This window comes from Salvelinus namaycush, chromosome 26 (assembly GCF_016432855.1).
Source record: "Salvelinus namaycush isolate Seneca chromosome 26, SaNama_1.0, whole genome shotgun sequence".
NCBI lineage: Eukaryota > Metazoa > Chordata > Actinopteri > Salmoniformes > Salmonidae > Salvelinus > Salvelinus namaycush.
Window position 1 is genome coordinate 28,397,041 of NC_052332.1, and position 27,635 is coordinate 28,424,675.

Below are 27,635 nucleotides of genomic sequence, written 5' to 3' on the forward strand. Positions count from 1 at the left end.
GTCTGCTGAAGGGAGAACGGCTCATAGTAATGGCCGGAACGGCGCAAATGGAATGGTATTATACACCTGGAAAGCATGTGTTTAAGGTATTTCATACCATTCTACTAATTCCGCTCCAGTCATTACCACGAGCCAGTCCTCCCCAACCTCCTGTGGCCTCAGTGTTTCTCCTTCTACATAGTCTCTCACTTTTGTCTCTTTCTCTCCCTCTTCCCAGATGACTGAGGTCAACCTGAACAACATGCTGTGTCCAGCAGTGTCAGATCCATTTTATGGGCCTTGGTACCGGGTTTGGGCTGCGGGTCACCAGACCCTGTTGACCCTGATCCATGGAAAGGCCCTGACCCTCCTCTCCCACCACACCGGCCCCACCTGCAGGTACTTGCTGGACACCGCCAGACTGCGCAGCAAGAAGATTGACTGAACATCCACACACAGAGACAAACACGAACGTAGCCTTTTTCAATCCAAACGCCTGTTCTTATGTTGGGATTTTCTATCCACATTTTTAATGCATCTGTGCCACTTTTACCATATTTATTTCTACTGTAAAGAAATAAGCATTTCAGAGTCAATGAAATATCATTCCTTTAGTGTTTGTGCTGGATTGCATTATATGCATGCACAATCATGGGCGCCTGATTTTGTCTGAAAGTGGGGGTGCAAATGCTTGGAAGGGGGGGCTTGACTTTTTTTGGCACCGTTTAAAGCGCTGTCACCATAAACATTAAAACAATTTACTTGTCTCAGCAGCGTACATATTTGATTAAAAAGGGTAGAAATGGCTTATTTGGTCAAAATTACTTAACAAGCCAAGCACACAGACCCGGCGCCAGGACAGGTTTTAAGTGATTAAGGGGTGCAGTTGAAATCAGTGAGGGGGGCACAATTTTTAAGGGTTCTTGCATTGGAATTATATTGAATTCTTATCACGCTATAACGTAATAAACTAAGTTTAAATGCAGATACTCAGACCAGTGAGTGCTTTTTGAAGTGACAGATTAACGTGAAATCTGTAGCCCAGCTCCACTGTGCTGTATCAGCACAATGGACAGCGCCCTACACAAGGCCATTTTGGTAATGAATATAGGCTACAATATAGGCTTTTTATAATAGGTGAATTGCCTAATGTGAATGCAGGCGTGCACACAGCTGTCTTACCAAAATAATGCAAACTAAATGCTGAAAGTAGTAGACTAGTTATTCATGCAAACAAAAATACTGAATAGCAGTTTGGCTTAGAAAAACGACACAGCGAATGTGAACAAATGAATGTGAACAGAACAAAACAAAGTTAGGCCTACTATAGGCCTATAAACAATAGCAGATTAATAAAGGCATGACAGAATCTAGGCTAGTTACATTAACAGTAAACAAAAGGAGAATGCAAATAACCACAGTCTACAGCAGGGCTCTCCAACCCTGTTTCACCCCCTGTAATCAATTAAGCAATGCCGGCCTACCATAAATACGTTTCCATTTCAGTTCCATTTTAAAAACATGAAAACCAATAGGCTGCCAAGAAAGCATACGTTCTATTTCTATGGTGAAATGTATCGATATGTAGCTATCATTTGGGTTCTTCCATTAGAATTAGAATGAATTCTACTTATATCACAATAAATGTAAAAGTTCAAAGGCCGAGACCATTGAGTGCTATATCAGCACCATGTACAGCGCCCTACACACTAAGCAAGCCCTTTTTGGCAATGAAAATATATTTGCCATTCATACTCTAGGTTGTTGCTGAAAAGGATGTCACTGGCTATACTACCAAGATTATGATAAAACCAACCAGCTAGATTGTTTCTTACCTTTTCAGAAGAGTTGCAGCCTCTTTGATGCTCTGTGGAACTTCCTGAGTAATCAATCATTCCATTCTCCCTGAAATCTTCTTGTAAGATCCCCCTCAAATGGAGGGGGATTGGATTAGTTGAGCTTTCCTTGAGTGTAGCATGCTTCATCTCCTGACTAAACACATTTGTCAAAGTGGAAAAGGAGTTTGTGCCAGTTGCCTATCATTAACAAGTGTTGACACCTCAGTTCCCATAGGACTTAAAACTTTGTTTTCTTTCCACAGTGCAGTGCATTTCAAATGCTTCATGCGTTCCTAGCGAATCCTTTTATTCTATCAATAGCATGCTTCCAGTTAGAATACCCGCCTTGGAATAAGGCCCAGAAAACCTGCAGCTAGGGTAGAATTATTTGCCAACCTGGGCTGGCTTCTTTGTTCCAAGATCATCAGGAACAGGTGGAGGGGTCTGTGGAGACATTATGCTAGTGGCGCTTGTGGAAGAGTGAGTAGGCTCTTCACGCTGAGCTAGCTGGAGCTCGGCAGCATCATGGCGGCGGTTTCGTTTCTGATATCCATCGTGGCAGTGGCAGATTAGCTGGTTAGAGCAAAATAGGATAATAACACTAACACCCTTTACAGCTAGCTAAGAAGCTAACTAAACTCTGTAGTGGTGGGGCTTTAACTGAACTCGACCTGCCCTTATAAATCAAAATCAAATGAGCCTATTACAGGCAGAGGCGTATCACATTATTCACGTAGCCTACCACAGATGAGCAGCATTTGCCCCCTGCTTTTTATGGAAACCCAAAGGAGTCATACCTAACCGCCCAGTAGCTTTCCTTAGCCCCCCTACACATATACACACACACACTCTGAGGTGCGCAGATACTGATTTTGCACCAACCTGTCACTCGATAATTTGAACTTTTTGCTGTTTTTATATAGAGACATAAAACTGAAGTGGCTAAGCCCCCTTTTGCCCCCTCGTGGAGCCGGGTCCGCAAGCAGAGCTGTTTTATGGAGATCCAAATACCCTGTGCTTTTTCATTTAGAACATAGTCGCATACAGACACCACTTGGCAACATTATAACCGTGAAGTGGCCATTGTGCGCTCGCATATGGGGCTCAGCCAGAACTGTTACGTTTGTCACTTAATGAAAAAAAATTAACAATGTGATTTAGTTGATTTGAAGTTGGGGGAAATAGATGGCAAAAATGCAGAATGGTGTTATGCCTGTAAACAGCTTGGGGAGGAAAAATATTTCACAGATGTAAGCATGTAATATTAGGCCTACTGATTATTTCTCAAATGGACATATACATTTTAATACAAACATTACTAATCATTTGAAATTATCCAATGGATGATCATTTTCTGGTAAAAAAGTGGGGGCTAAAACTGATGTTTGCACCTCTATTCTGAAAGTGGGGTTGTAAGCTGCTCCATTTTCCCCATTGCTCAGGCGCCTATGCGCACAATGGGAAAGACTTCTGGAGTTTGGTAGTTCTTGATGTGGGGCTGGCCAGATGAAATTTGCCTTTGTTTCTTGTTTTGTTTTGGTCCGATTTTCTGAATACGAGATACTTTTTATTTTTTAAGTTACCTTTTGTAGTTATGTTCAGTAAAACATTTTAGAGCTCTCTTAGATGTCATTGTTATTGTACACTTTAAACTCTTCTTTTGGGTTTGCCATGCCAGTTGGCCTGGATATGGGTCAAGTTGACATTTTGTGTTTGTAACATTTCATCTGTGACAAGTTTAATCCATTGTAAAAACCATCACTTTATGATTGTTTGAAGAGTAACAGTAGTGAAGCAGCTTTCCCTGTCATGATATCTGTGGTCAGACAGCCTCGGTCACAGCCTCTTCAATGACTTACATGGACAAACCTGTTCCTCACGTGCTGAATCAAATGGTATATATGAAAGAGGCTCCTGCTTCTTTATCCCATTTCTCCATCACTGATTTTCAAAACTGCAAAGGTGAAAGAAATATGATGTAGGGGGCCTTTTCAGAGACAAAGACTGTTTTCTGTCCTATCCGATTATAATGGAGGGGAAACGACAGGAAAGTATCTTGATGTAGGTATTTGGGTGCAGCACGGTTGTCGAAAGGGTGAGAGGAACAATGTCCTGTGCCTGTTGAGAGATACAGGGATCTTAGAGGAAGAGATGGCCTTCAGAGATTATTCATTAAATATATATATTTTTTAATCATGGGCCATATTCAGTGGGGCACAACTGTCAAGGTTGCAGATTAAACTATAATGTTGATTATTCTCTATCACATGAGATTGTGAACCAGGCTTGTTCTTTACTTTACACTTCAGTCTACATTCTGAGTGTTGTGCCCCAGGTTATTTATGGACTGAAATTGGGATGGCCCTTATCATGTACCCCAATATATTTGTTCTATATACATGATCACATAGTGCATCTGTTTATTGATAACCTGCATAGCTCTACGTTGGGACAGTAATTGGGAACCCCTGTTATAAGGGAAGTATTACAGCCTATTGAAGAGGTTTTAAGTAGCATTTCCTATTCACTTCGATCATTGGATCGCTCCCATTTTGTAATGAGGGATATTTGTGTTACTTTACAAGTACACAATAAAAAATAAAAGGGATATGGTTTACTTTTGTACGCTTGTTTTTTTTTCCTGGGTGAATATGCACTGTTGTATTTATTGACAATAAAAGTGATTTTTGCCCTTTAATTGTATTTTCTCAGTGAATACCTCAGGTACTAATAATACACTGAACAAAAATATAAATGCAACATGTGAAGTGTTGGTCCCATGTTTCATGAGGTGAAACAAAAGATCCCAGAAATGTTCCATACTCACAAAAAGCTTATTTCATTTGGTGCACAAATGTGTTTACATCAGGGTGGGTGAGCATTTTTCCTTGGACAAGACAATCTATCCACCTGACAGGTGTGGCATATCAAGAAGCTCATTAAACGGCATGATCATTACCCAAGTGCACCTTGTGCTGGGGACAATAAAATTCCATTAACATGTGCAGTTTTGTCACACAACACAATGCCACAGATGTCTCAAGTTTTGAGGGAGTGTCCAAATGGCATACAGGAAAGTCCACTAGAGCATTTGCCAGAGAATTTAATGTTCATTTCTCTACCATAAGCCGCCTCATGTTGTTTTAGAGAATTTGGCAGTACATCCAACCGGACTCATGACCTCAGACCACATGCAACAACGCCAGCCCAGGACCTCCACATCCAGCTTCTTCACCTGCAGGATCGTCTGAGACCAGCCACCCGGACAGCTGATGAAACTGTGGGTTTGCACAACTGAAGAATTTCTCCACAAACTGTCAGAAACAGTCTCTCTGTGTGCTCGTTGTCCTCACCATGGTCGTAACTGACTTCAGTGGGTAAATTCTCACCTTCGATGACCACAAGCACGCTGAAGAAGTGTGCTCTTCACGGATGAATCCCGATTTCAACTGTACCGGGCAGATGGCGTCGTGTGGGTGAGTGGTTTGCTGATGTCAACGTAGTGAACAGAGGAGTGAGTGAGGTTATGGTGAGGTTATGATATGGGCAGGCATAAGCTGCGGACAATGAACACAATTGCATTTTATCGATGGGAATTTGAATGCACGGAGTTACCGTGACAAGATCCTGAGGCCCATTGTCGTGCCATTCATCCACCGCCATCACCTCATATTTCAGCATGATGATGCACGGTACCATTTCACAAGGAAATGTCCCATTTCTTCCATTGCCTGCATACTCACCAGACATGTCACCCATTGAGCATGTTTGGGATGCTCTGGATTGACGTGTACGACCAGCAACTTCACACAGCCACTGTAGAGGGTGGGGACAATATTCCACAGGCCACAATCAACAGCCTGATCAAATTATCAGGATATGTTGTGCTGCATGAGGTCACACCAGACACTGACTGGTTGTCAGATATGCATCAGTGACCAACTGATGCATATCAGTATTCCCAGTCATGTGAAATCCATAGATGAAGGCCTAATTTATTTATTTCAATTGACTGATTTCCTTTATGAACTGTAACTCAGTAAAATCTTGTGTTTATATTTTTGTGAAGTGTAGATTAGTGGCGTGTATTCATGGATGCCAGGCTTCCCCCCCCCAACAAAAATAAATAAATAATAATACATACATTATTTTGTATCTTTTGTTTCTCTGTCTTTCATACATTCAGCCTCTTGGGAATTGAAGGAAGTGTATCTCACTGGAGAAAACATCAGAGCGAATGAACTAGCTGTCTCAGTATGTGTAGCGTATCTACAAGATAGAAGTTTACATACACCTTAGCCAAATACATTTAAACTCAGTTTTTCACAATTCCTGACATTTAATCAGAGTAAAAATTCCCTGTCTTAGGACAGTTAGGATCATCACTTTATTTTAAGAGTGTGAAATGTCAGAATAATAGTAGAGAATTATTTATTTCAGCTTTTATTTCTTTCATCACATTCCCAGTGGGTCAGAAGTTTACATACACTCAATTAGGATTTGGTAGCATTGCCTTTAAATTGTTTAACTTGGGTCAAACATTTCGGGTAGCCTTCCACAAGCTTCCCACAATAAGTTGGGTGGATTTTGGCCTATTCCTCCTGACAGAGCTGGTATAACTGAGTCAGGTTTGTAGGCCTCCTTGCTCGCAAACGTTTTTTCAGTTCTGCCCACAAATCTTCTATAGGGTTGAGGTCAGGGCTTTGTGATGGCCACTCCAATACCTTGACTTTGTTGTCCTTAAGCAATTTTGCCACAACTTTGGAAGTATGATTGGGGTCATTGTCCATTTGGAAGACCCATTCGCGACCAAGCTTTAACTTCCTGACTGATGTCTTGAGATGTTGCTTCAATATATCCACATCAATTTCCTTCCTCATGGTGCCATCTATTTTGTGGAGTGCACCAGACCCTCCTGCAGCAAAGCAGCCCCACAACATGATGTTGCCACCGCCGTGATTCACGGTTGGGATGGTGTTCTTCGGCTTGCAAGCATCCCCCTTTTTCCTCCAAACATAACGATGGTCATTATGTCCAAACAGCTATTTTTGTTTCATCAGATCAGAAGACATTTCTCCAAAAAGTACGATCTTTGTCCCCATGTGCAGTTGCAAACCGTAGTCTGGCTTTCTTATGACGGTTTTGGAGCAGTGGCTTCTTCCTTGCTGAGCGGCCTTTCAAGTTATGTCGATATAGGACTCGTTTTACTGTGGATATAGATACTTTTGTACTTGTTTCCTCCAGCATCTTCACAAGGTCCTTTGCTGTTGCTCTGGGAATTACTTGCACTTTTCACACCAAAGTACATTCATCTCTAGGATACAGAACGCGTCTCCTTCCTGTTCGGTATGACGGCTGCGTGGTCCCATGGTGTTTATACTTGCGTACTATTGTTTGTGCAGATGAGGTGCAGACATCAGGTGTTTGGAAATTGCTCCCAAGGATGAACCAGACTTGTGGAGGTCTACAATTTTTTTCTGAGGTCTTGGCTGATTTCTTTTGATTTTCCCCTGGTGTCAAGCAAAGAGGCACTGAGTTTGAAGGTAGGCCTTGAAATACATCCACAGGTACACCTCCAATTGACTCAAATGATGTCAATTAGGCTATCAGAAGCTTCTAAAGCCATGACATAATTTTATAGGAATTTTCCAAGCTGTTTAAAGGCACAGTCAACTTAGTGTATGTAAACTTCTGACCTACTGGAATTGTGATACAGTGAAATAATCTGTCTGTAAACAATTGTTGGAAAAATTACTTGTGTCATGCACAAAGTAGATGTCCTAACCGACTTGCAAAAACTATAGTGTGTCAACAAGACATTTGTGGAGTGGTTGAAAAATGAGTTGTAATGACTCCAACCTAAGTGTATGTAAACTTCCGACTTCAACTGTATGTGATGCAGTGAGGTCAAAAAAAGTAGGACATTATTGCTGCCCGGGATGGGATGTCAGTGAGCATTTGGCCTCCCTTGATAAAAAATTCAACAATAAAAGCCAATCAGCGTTGAGTTAAACTGAATGAGCTCAGCCACATCACATTTGGCTTAAGTTCATTTGACAAAATCGTTTTTAGTATCTTTTAGTTGTCACTGCATTAGACTAAGTAGAGGTGACTAGATAATGTTGAAGTTGAAATGGTGCTGGAATAGTTGAGGCAGCTCCTGTTTTCTTTGTGACTTGCAGTAACTGGTTCTAAATCAATAGTAGCCCGAAAATGTTGGAAACATTACCTTGCTTGACCATGCTGTAGATCATTAACTGTTTGTTACATGAAATATGTTGTGGACTTCACCGGACAGATGTTGCTCTCCGGTTTTGCAATCAAACAAATGTGTGATTTCATTTATTCTGCCACTGTGGCTTATATGAACTAACAGGTTATAGAGCAAACTAAGTAATTATCACAGCACATTGGTTGTAAAATGGCTTTTGGGGGGGAGGGGGAGAGCTTGGCTTCCTACGATTTCACCCACGCATCACTACAGGTGTAGATTATATAGCTCTTTTCCAGTCCTCACAGGGATTTAAATAGTAAGCGGCAAACACCTCTAACACCACCAATGTGTAGCACCTAAATGACTTCCTTTCCATTACTATGGACTTGTTATCCAAGCTATAAATATAACCTAATGTGTATTGTATGACATGCAATCAGGCTCCAACTCTCCAAGCATACAACCAAATACGTTATCAGTCGTTTAACATGGAAAAACACCCATTACACAACTCACACACACACATTTATCTTTTCACTTGGTTTTATTCATTTTTATTGGCTAAATGAATTTAAAAGGTAATAACAATGTTTAAAACTACATGATCATATCCACAGCCATTGCTCACATACCCACTGATAACCCATCTATATATAAGATTTTCTCCCTCCCCACACATTTTTTAAAAACATTTTTCATTTTCTGTATTTTTTTGGAGCCATACTATCATAAATGCCCATTTCAAGTCTCATCACACTAACAGCAATTCAATGGGAGAGGAAGGAGACTCTAGCTCTAAAGGAGTCTTCCCCCCCCCCCCAGTTCATATTATTCCATCAACATTTAAGTTACTAAAGCAGAGAAAGAGACGGAACCAAAAATGAAAAGTAGAAGAAATAAAAGGTGGGTGTGAGGGGTTACACCAGGCAACCCCGCGGCCCGTCATGCCACCACAGCAGAGACAGTTACTCTGCACAGCGACACGTCGCACAACTCTGTGTCTCACATTTTCAGAACATAGAAAACCACTAAAATAATTTAAACTAGATCCAAAATAGTTTTGGGGAAAATAATAGATTTTGATGTACAAAAACAGTAATTTCTTTTATTTTAGTAAATCTTATAAAAGTTCCAAACACAAGTTTATTGTAGTTCTTATTTCATTTATTATTGATTCATTTATTTTATTTTATTTTGTTTATCTATTAGTGCGATTGTATACCAGTGCAGCTACTGGGTCCAGAGTAAAGAAAAGAGGTCTTTTTTCATCTTTAACGGCATAAAAAACAAGGACAAACTCATCTTTTATATAAAGTATAACTGCTGGTCTTTAGGAAAGAAACACAGAAACCCATACATCTAGGAGGCACGCTATGGGTTTTTTTTTGTTGTTGAAAAAAATTAAAATAATGAAAATACAAGTGACGACAACAAAATAAAAAATTGTGTGCAACCAAGTAATTTCACTATCCTTGATGCCGGGTAAGGCTTCAGACATAATCAATGAAATTCATTGAATAAGAGGTTGCTAAAGAAATCAAAAAGACAAGTTAGAAATTGTACAAAAAAAAACAGATTTTAAAAATCTGAAACAGACGGAAAAAAATAACATTTTGTCTCTTGCAGGGGTGTTTTTTGGAAGGACAGGAAGCCAGGCCTGAAGAGCAGCATTTGGACTTGGCCAAAACAGAGATGTATAGAGATCGCTACGTTGTATCTGTGCCATTATGGCGTCTGTGACAGCACGCGCAGTGCCATTGAGGCGTTCTCCATTTTAAAGTAGTCCATTTTCTTCTTCTTTTGATGTTTGAAAAAAGTGTAAAGCTAACATTGGTGACTTACTACCACCTGCAGTGATGGAGTCTTGAACCAAATTGTGTTCAATTTGTGGCCGCTAGATGGCAGCCATATAGCTTAAAGCCAATTACAAACTAGACAAACTAATTTGAAGAAAACAATGCTCTGCTCATTGGTCGATCACTCCCAACCCATAGGAATCCCCACCCAGTTGACCATTTTAAAAAGGAGGAAGCCCTAAACGTCCATGCAAAAACAGGTTACTTCCATGTTATGATCTCTATACATCTCTATGGGCCAGAGGCATCTTTGGTTCAGTTGAACATACAAAGGTAATAGGAGCTTAAGCATTCCACAAAAATATATGCATACCGGTACACATACAAGGGATGCAGGGGCTAAACCGGGCAATGGAACCAAATTACATTGTCTTTACACATTATCCCAGTTGTGTTAGTATGAACAATGGTCACTCGTCCATGGGCAGAGGTGTGTTTAAACTAACTGCTAATTAGCAGTCAGAATAATCTTTTGAAGGACACCAGGAAAATCACATCACATTTGACTGAGATTTATTGATATTCATGAACCTTTACGTTCAGTCATTTCCATGTTAAAATTACGTAACATGATATACTTACGGTCATACGGAAGAGTGATTCATGAATGGCAACGAATTGTCCAAGTCAAATGTCATACAATAATTATGTGAGCATCCTGATGACATCAGCAATCACTCATCTGGCTCACTAAACCTGCCAACTAAACCCACCCTCATGTCCAGCTTAAAGAAACCACTGTTATAGAGGGCTACATGAATGACAATATTACATGAGAAGCACGACTTCCTTTGAGGGAGTTTGTAAGAGCCAGAGTTGAGTGAGAGCCTTCTGTCAGATGACCTTAAAGCTGATAATCAACTCCATGGATGAGTAAATGATACAGGACAGCTATAAAAACTCACAATTTAACAGAGTAAAACATGAAGTGTTATGGGTGTGCTTCTAAGAGGAACATCCAATCGTGGGCTGGACAGGGAAAGGGGCCTACGATGGGAGGCTGGAGAGGAGGGGCGATAGACCCCTTTTACTCCAACTCTTTACTGTCCCAGTCCAGGAGAGAATGTCCCCTTCTGATGCCACGATCTACTGAACGACAGACTATACCTTTAACCCCCAGGCCATGAGGCAGGGAGTTGGGGGGAGGGGGATTAGTAGTGACTTCTTGTCCTTTCAAACCTGCAGGGTGTTGACTTACACTGGTAGGAAAAAACACCTGTTGAACAGATCTGCATATATCAAGGATAATAAGTCGGATATGATCGATGAGTCCGCATGACCAGTCACGAAACTCGCGACCGCCCCAACATGAGGTCCAATAGCACCATTTTATTTATTTTTGATGATTTATACAAGTCTCTAAGCCTTCGATGTCAGGGATTAAACCATACTGTATGTTTTATACACACATGCAACAGAATGGACTGCATTTGTGTATACATATATCGGCAAGTATGTAAAAGAGAATGGTGGACTTGATTTTGCAGCAGAAAAGTATTCAGGTTGTGCTGTATTGAATGGACCAGAAAATGGGTACCCGATTGTTCAACAACAGGGATAGCTTGTCCCGCAGTTCTCTGAAAACTGTTTTTGTGACAAACTACTAGGCCAATATATCTCTTTACGTAGGCCTCCTTTGTCTTGTCAATGTTGTTGAGCAGCATTTCCCTGACCACAAGAGGATAATATGAAGGAAATGCCATCCAATACCTGAGCAGGGAAGCACAGAGAACAGGATAGATAGACCATTACCACAATAACATCTAAACCAAGCATGTCTGTGGACAAACCCCTTCTACAATAGGCTAGATTAGTGAAGTAAGCTGGGGGTTTCTAATGTCCTGGTATGATTATAAGAAAGGTTCCCATCTGCCTCCCGCTACAATGTGTCTATCTGAAGGTGAATGGATGAATCAGGTTTTAAAGGCCCGTCACTGCTCTGTAGGTTGAGGTCAGTGTTAGACAGTACAGGACAGAGGAACACTCAGGGCACCATTTTACTGGTCCATCATTTATTAAATCAACACAACTGAAATCTGGGTCATTTCGGGTTACTGTGGATGGAATGCCAAAAGCCCTTAACATTTTGCATATAAAAATAAAATAAAAAGGATTAACCCTACTGTCAGTTGGTAAAAGATGTTTAAAAAAATATGTTCGTTCTTTTTTTTTTGTACAAGCACCTCTCAAACCTGTACACGACACAGAGATCATTAGCTAATCCATTAACTACACTTGATAAAACATACCAACTACTGGGCATGGATGTGACTGACAAAAAGGAACACTTGAAGAGGACATTGACTAACTGGTTACTTGAAATCCCTGGCTCTTTATGTAGGGTTTGAATGCAGCTTGACCACTCTTTCTCAGTTTCCTCTGCATCCGTTTCAACCAGCTCACCAATCTGCCAAAACAGCTGACAAGACAGACCAACAACCCATGCATGGTTTCTAGTGGCACAGAGATGGGGAGCAACTGGTCCTGAAAACGGCAAGCACCTCAACAAACAGCAGCATGTCATGAGGAAATAACGGATTTGAACAAATCAACCGACGATGACCAGTTCCAAGGGTTTAAGGTTAGCTAGATGCTATCTCCAGAAGCCTCCACAAGATCTCATAGCGTTTTGACGAGAGCACATGAAAGTGTACAACTATGGCAACCGTCAGTCATCAAGCATGTAATGTCAAATGTGGATGTAAACATTGATTAGGCCTACATCAAGTTTCATTATTTGTCATTGTGGCCACAAGCTTCAGTTAAAATGGTATAAAAGCAGCAGAGGTGATGAGGACTAACAAACAGCACAAAGGAGTTCAAACGCTGGTGTGTATTCATCAGTCGGATTCCGTTGCAAATGTAAAACGTTTATCAATGAAAATGAGTTTCTATTGTACAAATTCAGGTAGTCCTCTCCGTTTCGTTCCATTTTCCCTGTTTACTCTAGGAACCAAACAGTAAACAGGTTTCATTGCAAAACATTTTGCAACAGACTCCGACTAATAAATACACCCCTGATGCTAACCCATGCTAACTGAGTAAGTCCAGATAATGTCTTACCGGCCCAGATTCCTAACCAGGACCAAAACACAAACTTTGAGAGGAAACCCAACTATTGGGACCAAAGCCACCAGAATAAAGTAAACTCGTAGAGGAAGTAAACACAGAGGTTACAGATAAGAGGGGTGGGGGGGAAGCAAACATCTCAAGCCTACAAAACAACCACATGCATTAAAAACAGAATATGGCTTTAAGTAGTTTTAGCATATACCTGTCACTAGACTCAAGTCTCCTTCATTGGTTTTTCCTCTCAAACCAACTAGCATGAAATAACAGGATGACGGTATTTTTCTCAGAGGACAATGAATGAGAGGACAATGTGCTCTGCAGTCAACTCTCCAACCCTATCACAACCTCCAGCCCTGCAGTCAACTCTCCAACCCTATCACAACCTCCAGCCCTGCAGTCAACTCTCCAACCCTATCACAACCTCCAGCCCTGCAGTCAACTCTCCAACCCTATCACAACCTCCAGCCCTGCAGTCAACTCTCCAACCCTATCACAACCTCCAGCCCTGCAGTCAACTCTCCAACCCTATCACAACCTCCAGCCCTGCAGTCAACTCTCCAACCCTATCACAACCTCCAGCCCTGCAGTCAACTCTCCAACCCTATCACAACCTCCAGCCCTGCAGTCAACTCTCCAACCCTATCACAACCTCCAGCCCTGCAGTCAACTCTCCAACCCTATCACAACCTCCAGCCCTGCAGTCAACTCTCCAACCCTATCACAACCTCCAGCCCTGCAGTCAACTCTCCAACCCTATCACAACCTCCAGCCCTGCAGTCAACTCTCCAACCCTATCACAACCTCCAGCCCTGCAGTCAACTCTCCAACCCTATCACAACCTCCAGCCCTGCAGTCAACTCTCCAACCCTATCACAACCTCCAGCCCTGCAGTCAACTCTCCAACCCTATCACAACCTCCAGCCCTGCAGTCAACTCTCCAACCCTATCACAACCTCCAGCCCTGCAGTCAACTCTCCAACCCTATCACAACCTCCAGCCCTGCAGTCAACTCTCCAACCCTATCACAACCTCCAGCCCTGCAGTCAACTCTCCAACCCTATCACAACCTCCAGCCCTGCAGTCAACTCTCCAACCCTATCACAACCTCCAGCCCTGCAGTCAACTCTCCAACCCTATCACACCCTCCAGCCCTGCAGTCAACTCTCCAACCCTATCACACCCTCCAGCCCTATGGATCACTTTCACTAGCGGCCTGCTTCACAGAGACAAGGGACAGATTACCTCCTTTGACGCAGCCATGATCATGCTGAAATGGCTTCCTCCATACATTTCTCAAGTTGGAAAGAAGAGCGGGTGAAAATATCTGAGCTGGAGCCGAACAAATTCAATTCAAGTTTTGCAGGTTTCATTACAAAACACTCAGGGGTGGAAATGAACGTCTCTGTCAAATATTTTGTCATGATCCTATTCCTAATTTAATACAGCGGTTTCAATCTCCTGTCGGATGTGAACTTAACAACAAACTTCTAACCACACACAGAAAAGCAAACACGTGTGGGGTAATGTAATAAAAAAGACCAGCAAGTACTAGTGGCGTGGCATCACAACCCTACAATCTACAGCACTACAACGGGTTACAAAGGCCAAACCAACATTAGTCCATTTCTTGAGAAGAATCGCAAAATTGAGGAAAAGATTGAGTCTTCCAGAACGGCTGTTGGCTTGCCACATGACACACATAATGCCAAGCTGGCTACTAAGAAAGGATTCAACAGAAAAAGATAAACATGTCCCTAATAGATGGGACACTGTAGCTAAGCCTACACAAAACATGAGCCTATACCTTTATGCATTATGAATTCACCATATATATGACTTGCTTCCATCCACAGAATCAAAAGCCTGATTAGGATTGTTTGAAAATAATACATTTAGGAAAATCGAGTATTTGTGAACAAAAATAAAAACTAAAGGGGTTATAGATATTGATATATATGCTGCAAAAACTAAATCAATAGGAGGATAAAAATAAAAGATTAGTTTTTTCTCGTCATCATCAATTGATGCTCATTTTGCCACCCGTTGCCACGTCAACGTCTGGGAGAGCGTCAGCATGGCAACGGAAACTATCATCATAAAATGGTACAGTAGTAGAGATAGCTAGACCAGGAGGGGGCGGGCTCTCCTGGGAAAAGGTCGGCAGAGAGGTCCAGTGATTGGTCATGCGGCTCGCTGTCAGGAATAATGGTTGTATGGGGGTAGAGGGTGCCCGGTGCCGTTCTGGTAGTGATGGTGCTGGCGGTGGGCAATGTACTCAGCATAGCTCATTGTCATCTTCTCGCTACGGTACCTAAACAAGAGGAGAGAGAAGTTAGAGAAGGAACAGTTACCCCAACTTACCTGGCAGTGGCACTAGAATCTCTACACCCTAATGCTGCTATGGATACAGCAGTACTCCTTCACTGATTTCTGTCTGTACTGTGGCAAACAGGACCACGGTGGGCTTTGGGAGGGTCCCCTACAGTAATGATGCACCAGTCACATATTCCCAGCAGTAAGCAACACTTTCATCATCTACACTGAAGGCAGAGCCAAGGCCAGCAGCAGTGGAAGTCAGCAACCAGTGTGAAAGGAGAGCAGCCTCTCTTACCTGGTCAACTTAATGGTCTTCCTGAAGTCATTTGCGATGGGAGCTTTGTAGCCTCCCTTTCGTAGTAAGGAATCTATGGTCTGAATGTGGTCCCATCCTGCACAGAGAAGGTTATATCCCCTTGAATATCCTCCTTTATGTCCCCTTGAATCCCACTTCTCTCTAGAACCAAGACCTTCAGTCATACAGACATTATACAACGGTGATGGGACACACGATTCCACTTACCTTGCTCTTTTGCGACCTCTGGTAGGTAGGTGGCGGTGCGCTTTGATCCTTTTTCATTGAAAAACTCTATCCTAATGCCATGAACACCCACCTACAGGCCAGAGAAAGGAGAGACAGAGACAGAGAGGGAAGAACAGACATCACATGAATGGACAGGAACAACAGACACATGCCTATATACACTACATGTCTTCGGCCACACACTCCAGAAAAACTGCAGCATTACCTAACAGTGTTACTAACCTATAGAAGTATGAGATACCATACCCGGTCACAGGGAGGGCTAACTCTTGAAATTCCGTCTGTCACTACAGATTTAGGAAAAACAGCTTTTAGTTTCGTCGTACCTCACTTATGGAACAATCTACAGAACACCCTACAGTTGGATGAGTTGGTGCCTTTTGGGCAAATAAGATTGTTGGTTGAGGGTCAAAATCCGGTCAAGATAGCTCGGGGGATTGTTCGAGTTAGAATTCAAAATCTGCGGGTGACACACAATCACCCACCCACCCACGCCACGGGCCCCCCCCCCCCCCTCTGGGTCAGCAAGGTCACTGCTTACGTCCTCACAACAAAGACAGACTGCCTGTGTATGGTACTTGTCTGCCTAAATCATGCTTGCTGTGTGGATCTCCAGGCTGCAATGGGGTCCAGTTCATTCAGAACCAGAAACTGCAGCAGAGGCCTATTCCTATTTCATTCTCATCTCTACTTCACACTGGAGATTGTCTCTCCCAGCGTACTGCTCTGTGTGGAGAGCGTACTGGTCTGCTCTGTGTGGAGAGCGTACTGCTCTGCTCTGTGTGGAGAGCGTACTGCTCTGCTCTGTGTGGAGAGCGTACTGCTCTGTGTGGAGAGCGTACTGCTCTGTGTGGAGAGTGTACTGCTCTCCGGTGCACTGTAAACCTCAACTGCTGGATTCCCATATGTGAAGGCTATTTAATTTCAATAAAAATAAAATGACTGAAGAGTATTGCATAAGATGAATTAATAGCTACCTGTCTTGTTTCAGTCTCTTACCTCCCAGTCAAGGTAATCACCGACGTCCTCGAAGTTGGTGAGCAGAGACACTGAGCAGAAGAGGCGTGGCAGCTCGTCCCTCGTCACGGGGGGAAAGCGGCTGTCTTTAAGGGCACTGTGGAGACAACAGGGGACGTTTAGGGACAACATCAGCTGCACTACTTTGAACCAGTTTCAACTGGAAGACCAACAGATTATCAATGACAATGTCCACCCAAAGTACATATTTGCGTTTCATCTCATCTTACTATGAGCCACAGGGCATTATGTTTATAAAGAAAAGAAAGACCAAATCTCTCTGATAAGAGAACATGTAAATGAAGAAACCCTGCAAGCATTTTCCTTTATCCTTTCAGAAGACATTAGCCATGAAGTGATATCTTCCGTGCTACATTTCAGAAAGTGCCCATCTGAGGGGATGTAAAAATAGAATGACCTGATGGCAGGTGAGTCTCCGTATTGGCTGGACCCACAGACTCTTCATATCAGATTCTAATTTTCCCTCTCTCCCCCACTCCACTCCATCCTAACAAAAGACTGCTGCCACCACCCTTTCTGCACACGACGGCACACCATCTTCCTGCTCATGTCATGACAGCACAGATTAATGGAGTCAGTTACAGTCTCCATGAGCCATAACCTACCACCACACGCTGTCCTAATTCACTCATAGGAGTGAAATGCCATGTGGTGATGGCATGCTGTCATAGTGCTGCCTCTTCTACATATTTGTACTGTTAGAACACTCATATGGTAACAACACACGGGATGAACTGTGAACGCTGAACAGCATCCCTTTTAAGTCCATGATGTGTTAAATAGGACTCTGCTTCTTTCAGTCCAGGATTGGGAGTGACAAGCTGAGTTCAGTAGAAAGAGGCCCATTAATTTATCTTACCAGAGGGAGATGTGGGAGAGGAGCATGGAGAAGCAACATAACGAAGACATAAAACAGGCCGGCTCACTGTTTGTGGACGACACCTCACAGCAAATGATCTCTCAGAGTAATTGACTTCTTAGGACCTGAGGGCACGCTGAGGGCACGCTGAGGGAACGCTGAGGGAACGCTGAGGGAACGCTGAGGGAACGCTGAGGGCACGCTGAGGGAACGCTGAGGGCACGCTGAGGGCACGCTGAGGGCACGCTGAGGGAACGCTGAGGGCACGCTGAGGGCACGCTGAGGGAACGCTGAGGGCACGCTGAGGGCACACAGAGAACGCTGAGGGCACGCTGAGGGAACGCTGAGGGCACGCTGAGGGAACGCTGAGGGCACGCTGAGGGCACGCTGAGGGCACGCTGAGGGCACGCTGAGGGCACGCTGAGGGCACGCTGAGGGAATGATAAGCAGAGGACCTGACAAGGCAGCAGATTACTGGGCAGCTAAGGCGGAGTGAAGGGAATCCATTTTTGTGTATATGTGAGTATTGTGGAGGACAACACAGCACTCTTGTACAGAACAAATAGACAAGCCTAAACTAAAACACTTTCAAAGGCTTCAATCTAGACTCAAGAGCTTTCAGAAGGTTATCTTGCATTTTACAGAGGCCCTTAGCAAGCAACAATGACATTCCCCACGAGTAAGGCCCCTCCAATATCTGGAATTTCTCCTGTTTCACTGGCCCCTCCCTTTTCCTGTGCTAACAACATAGTTAGCCTAGTGGTGAGTTGGATTTTAGACAGTCCACCCATATTCTAGAATGTCCTGACCTGCTATAACATTGGCTCTCAGAGCCTCAGTGGCTAGACAACAGCCATGGAGACGTTCTAACGTCTGTGTTGCTGCAGCCATTCTCTGCAGCGCCAGTGTAAGATTCCATGGGAGAGAGGGGAATTCTACATGCTGCTGGCTGCAGATCCGACTGATTGACTAGAGGGCAGGGTTGGCAAATCTTAACCAGACAGGAGACGGATACACAAACAACAGCACCCACATACCTCTGGCACTCACAGGAGAGTAGCGAAGCTTATCCTCTCAGAAGAGTCATTAAACAAATAAATCTGTCTTTTTACTGAGCTGACCCTTTTATCCAAATAAGTCTGGCTTGGATTAATACTGCATTTCACACATGTTCACATTTATAGACCTATAGCTGAATACAAACAAGACTGCACCTGAGAGTGAGTACAACAGGAATGTAACTAGCCTGGCTGGCAGTGTCAGAGCACCAGGTCATTGAGTTTGACATCGCTAGCAGCCCTCTAAAAGGGCTGTCTACTAAAACAAACAGATGATCGCAACCTCTACAAAATGGCTGCTCTGGACTTCAAGCGCAACACAGAGACAAAACATGCTTTGTAAGATCCTCTGACGTTAACCTGTTCCTCCTCTACAGACCAAGACTCCTGATGTACGCTTATCTAAGGGACAGAATTAAATGATTAAATACCAGATGTGGATGCTAAACGGTGATCGGATTGGTATCTATAATCTGAAATGGAAAAGCTATTTTAATACCAGTTGTAGACAGGGTCTACCAATGAAGGGGAACGTAAATGTTTGCAGAGATAAATTAGAAAAGAGATGAGAACATTGTCAGTTACTTCATAGTATATTGAAACAGGACAACCAACACACACTCATGTATGACATTGATACAGTGCATGTCAGATCACTGGGAGGGTGAGGCCATGCAGCAAGGCTGAAAGGCCCTGTTGACAGTAGTGCAGATCACATGACTGACACATGCAGATAAACAGACAGAGAGAAAAGGAGACAGACAGACGGACAGAAAGACAGACAGGCAGAAGGAGACAGACAGACAGAGGCAGAGAGAGACAGACAGAGGCAGACACATTCAAACCAGTTCTGCCCAGACTCTGAAGGTAATGCATTCTTTATTGGATTGTCGGATACTCTGTCTCATCCCCTGCACCACACACACACACACACACGCACACAGACAGACAGACACACACACAGCTCAACCAGATCCTCTCTCCCCCACTGTGGGCCAGAGAGGCTATTAGGTTGATTAAAGTCACACACCAAGAAAGACTTCTAGAAACGAATAAAAAAAAGAAGCACATTTAATACAAAATCAGCCTAGTAGGCCTACTTTGCATAAAATACTGTATTGTACTGTATTATATCCTTTACTGGTCGATACTGATATGAAGGTTGATATTAACTCCAGGAGACCTGGCCCCTCTAGGGAGACAGACCACTCATCAAATGAATGCACTGGTAAATAATTGCCTTTAAAACAGGCAATGGTGCATCTGAACTGGGCATGACAGAAATGTATGGAACTCATTTACACTGAGGCAAGCTGAGCACAGAGCAGCATCTCTCAGTGAGGTAAACCCCTCCCGGAGGTCCCTGGGGCCATGCCGTTCCTCCGCTCCATGTACATGCTTTGCATGATTTATTCAGCACCAAAGGTCCTTTGACCTAGACAAAACTGAAAACACACACACAAGCTCAAAAGGTACAAGCTCCTAGTTATGTTTTTGTATATGGTAAGATGGAGGGGTGTTCTGTAGAATTGCTGAGTTAAAAAGCCTAAAGTCCCTAAACATTAACTGGATAATTAAAGGACAACGGTTACTTGGTACAATAGCAGCCATCTGCATTTTAATCATCCTGTACTTTTGCCATGAACATTCTGCTCTGTGAAAAACATGAGCATTTAAACCATTGGTTTTAAAAGGTCTCAACGGCAGAGGTGTGCCGTGCTTGGACAATGGTTCTTTTCTTGTTTGTGCCCGTTTTGTCCTCCCTACAGTCAGAAGATAGCCTAACTGTGTGTTTAACACATAAACATCTTCCTAAGCATGCATTCTGTTCTGCCTGGTGAGAGAGATTGTGGCATTAGGAAATCTATAAATATGAATAACAAAAACCAGGGAGATTGTAATGCAGTGGGAGGGAAAAGTGTCTGAAAACCAAAACAACCACGAGATGTTTAGCACAAGCACCGAAACAGAAACTAAAGCTGGCCTGTCTGTTCGGCTCAGTATAAATACATGATCAATAGTGATGGGGGAAAACAATTTATATAGTTGCATATTGGGATATTACTTTTTGACGATATATTGTATCGTTTTGACAATATTGTAATATACTTTTTGCGCTAGTTAGCTGTACCTCCACAAAAACTTGAGTATTTTTCCTCATTGCTTGTTCTCCATCTTCTTTTTAAATACGGAGCCAATTTGTTTTCAGCACTTTTATTTCCATTACTGAACAAAACTAGTTTTCTTCATGGCTCTCTCTTGTTCCTCTGCAGCAGACATATGGGTAGCAGTATGTTTGGAGCATCGGTATCGCAATACATATAGAATCGCAATACATATCGTATAGGCACTTAAGTACCGTGATAATATGGTATCGTGAGGTCCCTAGCAACTACCAGCCCTTATGATCAGACACGGCTAACAAGCTAGAAAATCATAGCATTACTTTTTTTATGCAAGACATGAAGGATAATCTTTCATTTGATCAAAGAAGCCAGTTATATTGATAACATTACTGTTGGAGTTAAACACCAAAAGGCCCCCTTTTTCCCAGAAGTACCCCAGGCCTCACTAATGACATTAGTGCCCACAGAGGCAGGCGGGCTGAGTGAACAAAACCATCAGCTTTATTGGCATCCTCATCTGGACGCTTCGGCCTGCTTTTTTTGGTTCCCCCTCACAACACACTGCTCTCCCCCTCCCCCAACCTCCCTCCCAACTCTTGAAAAACAAATTAACCGAGAGGCCTGCCATTTGTGGTACCTAGATACAGTTCAATCCACTGAGGAAACTTTTAAAAAAACATTCTCCTCGAACCTTGACTGTACCTACGGTGAACTCAACCAAAACAAACGCTTGTGTAAACACAGTTATCACACCAATACTCTGCTTGACGCTGTTCAAAAATATGCATGTCAACTAAATAAATACAAAACATGTTGCTTAAATATTAATGTATGGGCTCCTATGTTGTTATCAGATCAAATTAATTAAGTGATTTAGTCCAGTAAACTTGACATTTTCTGTGACAGCAGAAAGCTTGAACTCTGTTGCAGTGCATGACCTCCTCTACAGGCCTCAGTGTGGAATCATCCTAGCAACAGCGCTGGCCAATAGGAGGCTGGCAGGAGTCTTAACTTGTAGCCAATAGGAGACCAGTTCCAGATGTCAGTGAGTATGTGTGCCTGTGAGTGAGTGTGTTTGCCACTGTATGTGTGTGAGAAAGAGATAGAGAGCTACAGCTCAGCCTCACGTGCACCCCCTGCCCATTCAAATAGTGTTATTTGTTCCTGTCCACCTGGCATGCTGCTTCTCCCCAATGAATTAGCCATTTCCTTACAAAACCCAACAAGACAGAATTGTTTCGATGATGGTGGGTGTTCCTTTCAGTGACAGAATAATAAGAACGCAAAAAGACAGCTAGATTCACACCCAGAGAACTCAAAACATGTCTGCCATCTTTTTTACTTTAATATAACGAAAGGGAACTGTTGGGTGAATGTTTTCTCCCAAAAGATTTGCTGTCACCCCTTCTTCCCTCCTCTCTTTTTGTTCATGCCTATGAGGCAAAAATGTGGAGATATCCCAGCAGGAGACAGAACAGACACGGTGCTCCTGCTAGTGCCTACAATCGTCTCCCCGGTCACTGGTCACCACCCTCCGCCTCATAGTACTTGACGGGTCAGAACCAGCTGCTCTGCTTTTATCTTCCACTGAGGGTGCAGGGTCCAATGTTAACTTTTTTTTCTCACTGGCCCAAAAACAATTTCTACTGGCCCGGACATGGTGTAGTTTTTCAAATGCATTGGGGTCATGCAGGGCCTATAGGTTGCCATGATTCTCTCTGCATTCAGCTATTAATAGGCTACATTTGGTTATTATGATATGTAATAAAAAGCTGTGCAATGCACACTGAACCAAAATATAAAACGCAACAACTTCAAAAGAGTTTACTGAGATTCTACAGTCAACTCAAATAAAATTCATTCGGCCTTCATCTATGGCTTTCACATGACTGGGAATACAGATAAGCATCTGTTGGTCACAGATATATATTTTTTTAAAGTAGGGGCGTGGGATCAGAAAACCAGTCAGTATCTGGCGTGACCAGCATTTGCCTCATGCAGTGCGACATCTCCTTCACATAGAGTTGATCAGGCTGTTGATTATGGCCTGTGGAATGTTGTCCCACTCCTCTTCAACGCCTGTGTGAAATTGCTGGATATTGGCAAACTGGAACACGCTGTCATACATGTTGATCCAGAGCATCCCAAACATGCTCAATGGGTGACATGTCTGGTGAGTACGCAGGCCATGGAAGAACTGGAATATTTTCAGCTTCCTGGAATTGTGTACAGATCCTTGTGACATGGGGCCGTGCATTACCTTGCTGAAACATGAGGTGATGGCGGAGGCTGAATGGCACGACATTGGGCCTCAGGATTTCGTCACGGTATCTCTGTGCATTAAAATTGCCATTGAGTCACTTTACGCCTACCTACATGTACATATTATTCCAATTACCTCGACTAACATGTAACCCGCACATTGACTCGGTACCCCCTGTATATAGCCTCGTTATTGTTATTTTATTGTTGCTCATTTATTTTATTTAGTAAATCTTTTTCTAAACTCTTATTCTTCTTAAAACTGCATGGTTGGTTAAGGGCTTGTAAGTAAGCATTTTACAGTAAGGTTGTATTCCTTTATTCGGCACGTGACATAACATTTTATTCAATTTTTTATTTGAAAATGCAATTGTGTTCATGGGGCACTCTGTTTACAACGTTGAGCAAAGCGAGCAAACCGCTCGCTTAACACAACGCCATACACGCCATCTGCCATCTGCCCTGTACAGTTGAAAATGGGATTCATCCTTGAAGAGCACACTCCAGCGTGCCAGTGGCCATCAAAGGTGAGCATTTGCCCACTGAAGTCGGTTACGACGCCAAACAGCAGTCAGGTCAAGACCCTGGTGAGGACGATGAGCACGCAGATGAGCTTCCCTCAGACGGTTGCAGACAGTTTGTGTAGAACTTCTTCGGTTGTGCAAACCCACAGTTTCATCAGCTGTCCGGGTAGCTGGTCTCAGACGATCCCGTAGGTGAAAAAGCCTGATGTGGAGGTCCTGGGCTGGAGTGGTTACATGTGGTCTGTGGTTGTGAGGCCAGTTGGACGTACTGCCTTATTCTCTAAAACGACATTGGAGGCAGCTTATGTTAGAGAAATTAACATAAAATTCTCTGGCAAGAGCTCTGGTGGACATTCCTGCAGTCAGCATGCCAATTGCATACCCCCTCAAAACTTGAGACATCTGTGGCATTGTGTTGTGTGATAACACTGCACATTTTAGAGTGGCCTTTTGTTGTCCCCAGGACAAGGTGCACCTGTGTAATGAACATATTTTTTTAATAAGCTTCTTGATATGCCACACCTGTTAGGTGGATGGATTATCTTGGCAAAGAAGAAATTCTCACTAACAGGGATGTAAACAAATTCATGCACAAAATTTGAGAGAAATAAGCTTTTTGTGCGTATGGAAAATGTTGGCGATCTTTAATTTCAGCTCATGAAACATGGGCCCAAAACTTTACATGTTGCGTTTATATTTTTGTTCAGTATAATTTACCAATGCAAGTCATTACTCTATTCCTTAGAGTTGCATTGTATTGATTGCATTCATTTTTGTTTCTAAAGTATGTCATTTTGAAAAAATAAATGTTACAGCTAAAAATTGGATGCTTGCCCTTTAAAGGGTAACTGTCAATCCCAATTTCAACCTTTGCCCAACCCCTTCAAATTAAAAAAAAAAATGCATTCAGGTGAAAAGTTGGTGGTGGGGGGAACTGCTCATAAATATACATTTTTGGGCTGGGTAAACATAGTTGTACCCGATCTCACAAAAAAATAATTACCAGAAGTCCACTGACATGCTCTGATAATAACATGATGTGCTTCACGAGCAAATACAGCTCTGAACAGTTAGCTCAATGGTCAGGCACCGAGTTCCTGACATGTATTGCCACTTACGGTCAAAGTTCAAATTCCCCATGGTGTGCAAAACAAATCTTTGAAATGTGGTATTGCGGTATTGTGTTGGGGAAAAAAAGTGCAATCTTCACCTTGAAAATTAAGATTAAAGGCTCAATTCAATCCAATCTGCATTACAGTATTTACGCAGTTGCTCTTTTTCCAATGGTGAAATGAATTCACAGATTTATACGGTACCCAAGCCCCTACAACTACTACCAGGGCGACCCCTCTCCCAGGTATGCTTTTACTTTTCAGAATTAGAAGTGAGTGGGCACGGGATGCATAACATAAAGGATTTGAAGAAAATATATATATCTGCCCCATGTGGGATTAGAATTCACAACCACTGAACTGCAACTGTCGAGCAGACTGTGCCACCGATCGGTCATAGCAGTTGGGGAAAAATACAACGACTTGACATGACCACCAATGTCATCTATTTCTTCTTAAAATGAATGTAGCTACGAATATAAACGTATAATCCTCAAAGCCTACATGTTTTTTTTCCTTTGTAAAAAGCGCATAGATGTTTATGAAACGCTAAGCAAAAAGTTATTATTTGGTCATACACGGAAATATGCCTTACTTTTAAATTGTGTAACGTCAGTAGTCTAGTCAAGGGAAGCATCATGCAAAATATAGTGGCACACTCCACTTACCAAGTCCATTGCCAAATAAGGCACACGGTCACATGCTTTTATAGTAAGACCTGAGGTGGTACCACCCAGCACAGCTAGAAGGGAGTGTATTTCATACCGAACCCCTCCCTTGAGATTACATAAGTGTTCCTACAGTTCCTATTATCAATGTAAGAGTTGAAGCGCTATGGGCAAAAAGAGCTAGATTTACTACAAAAAGTCAAAAATATATATATTTTGCAACGAACAGTCAAAATAAAGACCAGAATTGACGTATTTCTATACAACTATGCCTAAATCATCTGGTTTTCGATCAAACATTATTTTTTTTAAATGAAAGTTACTCTTTAAGACAACGCGATATATTGAATGGCTACAGTAGGCCAGCCAAGATGAATGCTAGGTGTCTTTGTGCAGACTATCAACAGTAGCCAGCATATTGTTAGTATGTTCACTATTGAAGGTTTACTTTTGTAAATCACCTTCCCTAAAATCAATAAGCTCTGCAAATGGATGAATGAGTGCATATTTTTGCTCTGGACAGCTTGTGTGTGCTGTGTTAAGGTATCAACTGATGTCACTTGCGGGAGTGTGGTGGTGCTTGAATGAGCGGCCAATCATATTGCTCAAATACAAATATCATGACTTTTCGGTGTTTAGTCTTCAATGGTTTTAAATAAATGGTAGATTGCAACAGAGCAGGTAAATGTTCAACTGGAACGCAAAAAGAAAGTGAAAAGTTACTGGGCCAGTCGGGACAGTGATTGACGAGATCCACTGACATGTTTTTACTGGCCCCGGGCCAGCGTTAATGTCGGTTCCTGGGGAGACTTTTGTTTAGGGGAAAAGCCAGACAATGTAAAGACTGATATCAGTGGTTTAGCCTAAAGAAGAGTACAGTACATGCTTGGAAACTCTGGGCATGATCAAGTTAAGAGAGTGGCTTACCTGGTAAGGGTGTACTCCCTGAGTCCTGGGTGGAGGTTCATGGCAGAAAATGTACCTATACATCCCCTCAACCGCTTGTCTCTGCCTATTTTCCATGTGACAAACAGCGGGCTGTAAGAGAAAGAAGGGAAGACAATGTTAGGACCTTTAGAGTTGAACACATTAGAACATCAGTTAAAATCTTGGCCCAATACATAGTTTGAAGGTCCAGGATTCACTTACAGTGCATTTGGAAAGTATTAAGACCCCTTGACTTTTTCCACATTATAGCCTTATTCTAAAATTTATTAAATTATTTATTTTTCTCATCAATCTACACACAATATATAGGGAGGTGACCAAGAACCCGATGGTCACTCTGACAGAGTTCTAGACTTCCTCTGTGGAGATGGGAGAACCTTCCAGAAGGACAACCATCTCTGCAGCACTCCACCAATCAGGACATTATGGTAGAGTGGCCAGACGGAAGCCACTCCTCAGTAAAAGGCACATGACAGCCCGCTTGGAGTCTGCCAAAAGGCACCTAAACGACTCTCAGACCATGAAAAACAAGATTATCTGGTCTGATGAAACCAAGATTGAACTCCTTGGCCTGAATGCCAAGCATCACGTCTGGAGGAAATCAGGCACCACTCATCACCTGGCCAATACCATCCCTACGTTAAAGCATGGTGGTGGCAGCATCATGCTGTGGGAATGTTTTTCAGCGGCAAGGACTGGGAGACTAGTCAGGATCGGGTAAAAGATGAATGGAGCAAAGTACAGAGAGATCCTTGATGAAAACCTGCTCCAGAGCGCTCAGGACCTCAGACTGGGGCAAAGGTTCACCTTCCAACAGGATAACGACCCTAAGCACGCAGCCAAGACAACGCAGGAGTGGCTTCGGGACAAGACTCTGAATGTCCTTGAGTGGCCCAGCCAGAGCCCGGACTTGAACCCAATCGAACATCTCTGGAGAGACCTGAAAATAGCCGTGCAGCGTCACTCCCCATCCAACGAGACAGAGCTTGAGAGAATCTGCAGAGAAGAATGGGAGAAACTCCCCAAATACAAGTGGGCCAAGTTTGTAGCGTCATACCCAAAAATACTCAAGGCTTTAATCGCTGCCAAAGGTGCTTCAACAAAGTACTGAGTAAAGGGTCTGAAAACATATGTAAATGTGATATGTTTTTTTAATTAATTCGAATAAATTAGCAACATTTTCTAACCCTGTTTTTGCTTTGTCATTATGGGGTATTGTGT

The 27,635-nt window shown here is 42.8% G+C and overlaps 2 protein-coding genes across 3 annotated transcripts in view; one reads left to right on the forward strand and one right to left on the reverse strand.

The window, feature by feature from the left end:
- Positions 1–4,480, forward strand: part of LOC120021410 (transmembrane protein 164-like) — a 47,412-nt gene extending 42,932 nt beyond the window's left edge. For both annotated transcript variants that reach the window (XM_038965168.1, XM_038965169.1), the window contains exon 6: positions 218–4,480. In XM_038965168.1, the coding sequence (XP_038821096.1) occupies positions 218–424 (207 nt within the window). In that variant the 3' untranslated portion in view covers positions 425–4,480. The remainder of the gene's footprint in view (positions 1–217) is intronic.
- Positions 4,481–9,383: 4,903 nt separating this feature from the next.
- Positions 9,384–27,635, reverse strand: part of LOC120021341 (AMME syndrome candidate gene 1 protein-like) — a 31,135-nt gene continuing 12,883 nt past the window's right edge. The window contains exons 2-6 of the mRNA XM_038965051.1: positions 26,394–26,504; positions 16,819–16,933; positions 15,799–15,889; positions 15,571–15,667; positions 9,384–15,270 (exon numbers count right to left, since the gene is read on the reverse strand). Coding sequence (XP_038820979.1) covers positions 15,156–15,270; positions 15,571–15,667; positions 15,799–15,889; positions 16,819–16,933; positions 26,394–26,504 — 529 coding nt within the window. The 3' untranslated portion in view covers positions 9,384–15,155. The remainder of the gene's footprint in view (positions 15,271–15,570; positions 15,668–15,798; positions 15,890–16,818; positions 16,934–26,393; positions 26,505–27,635) is intronic.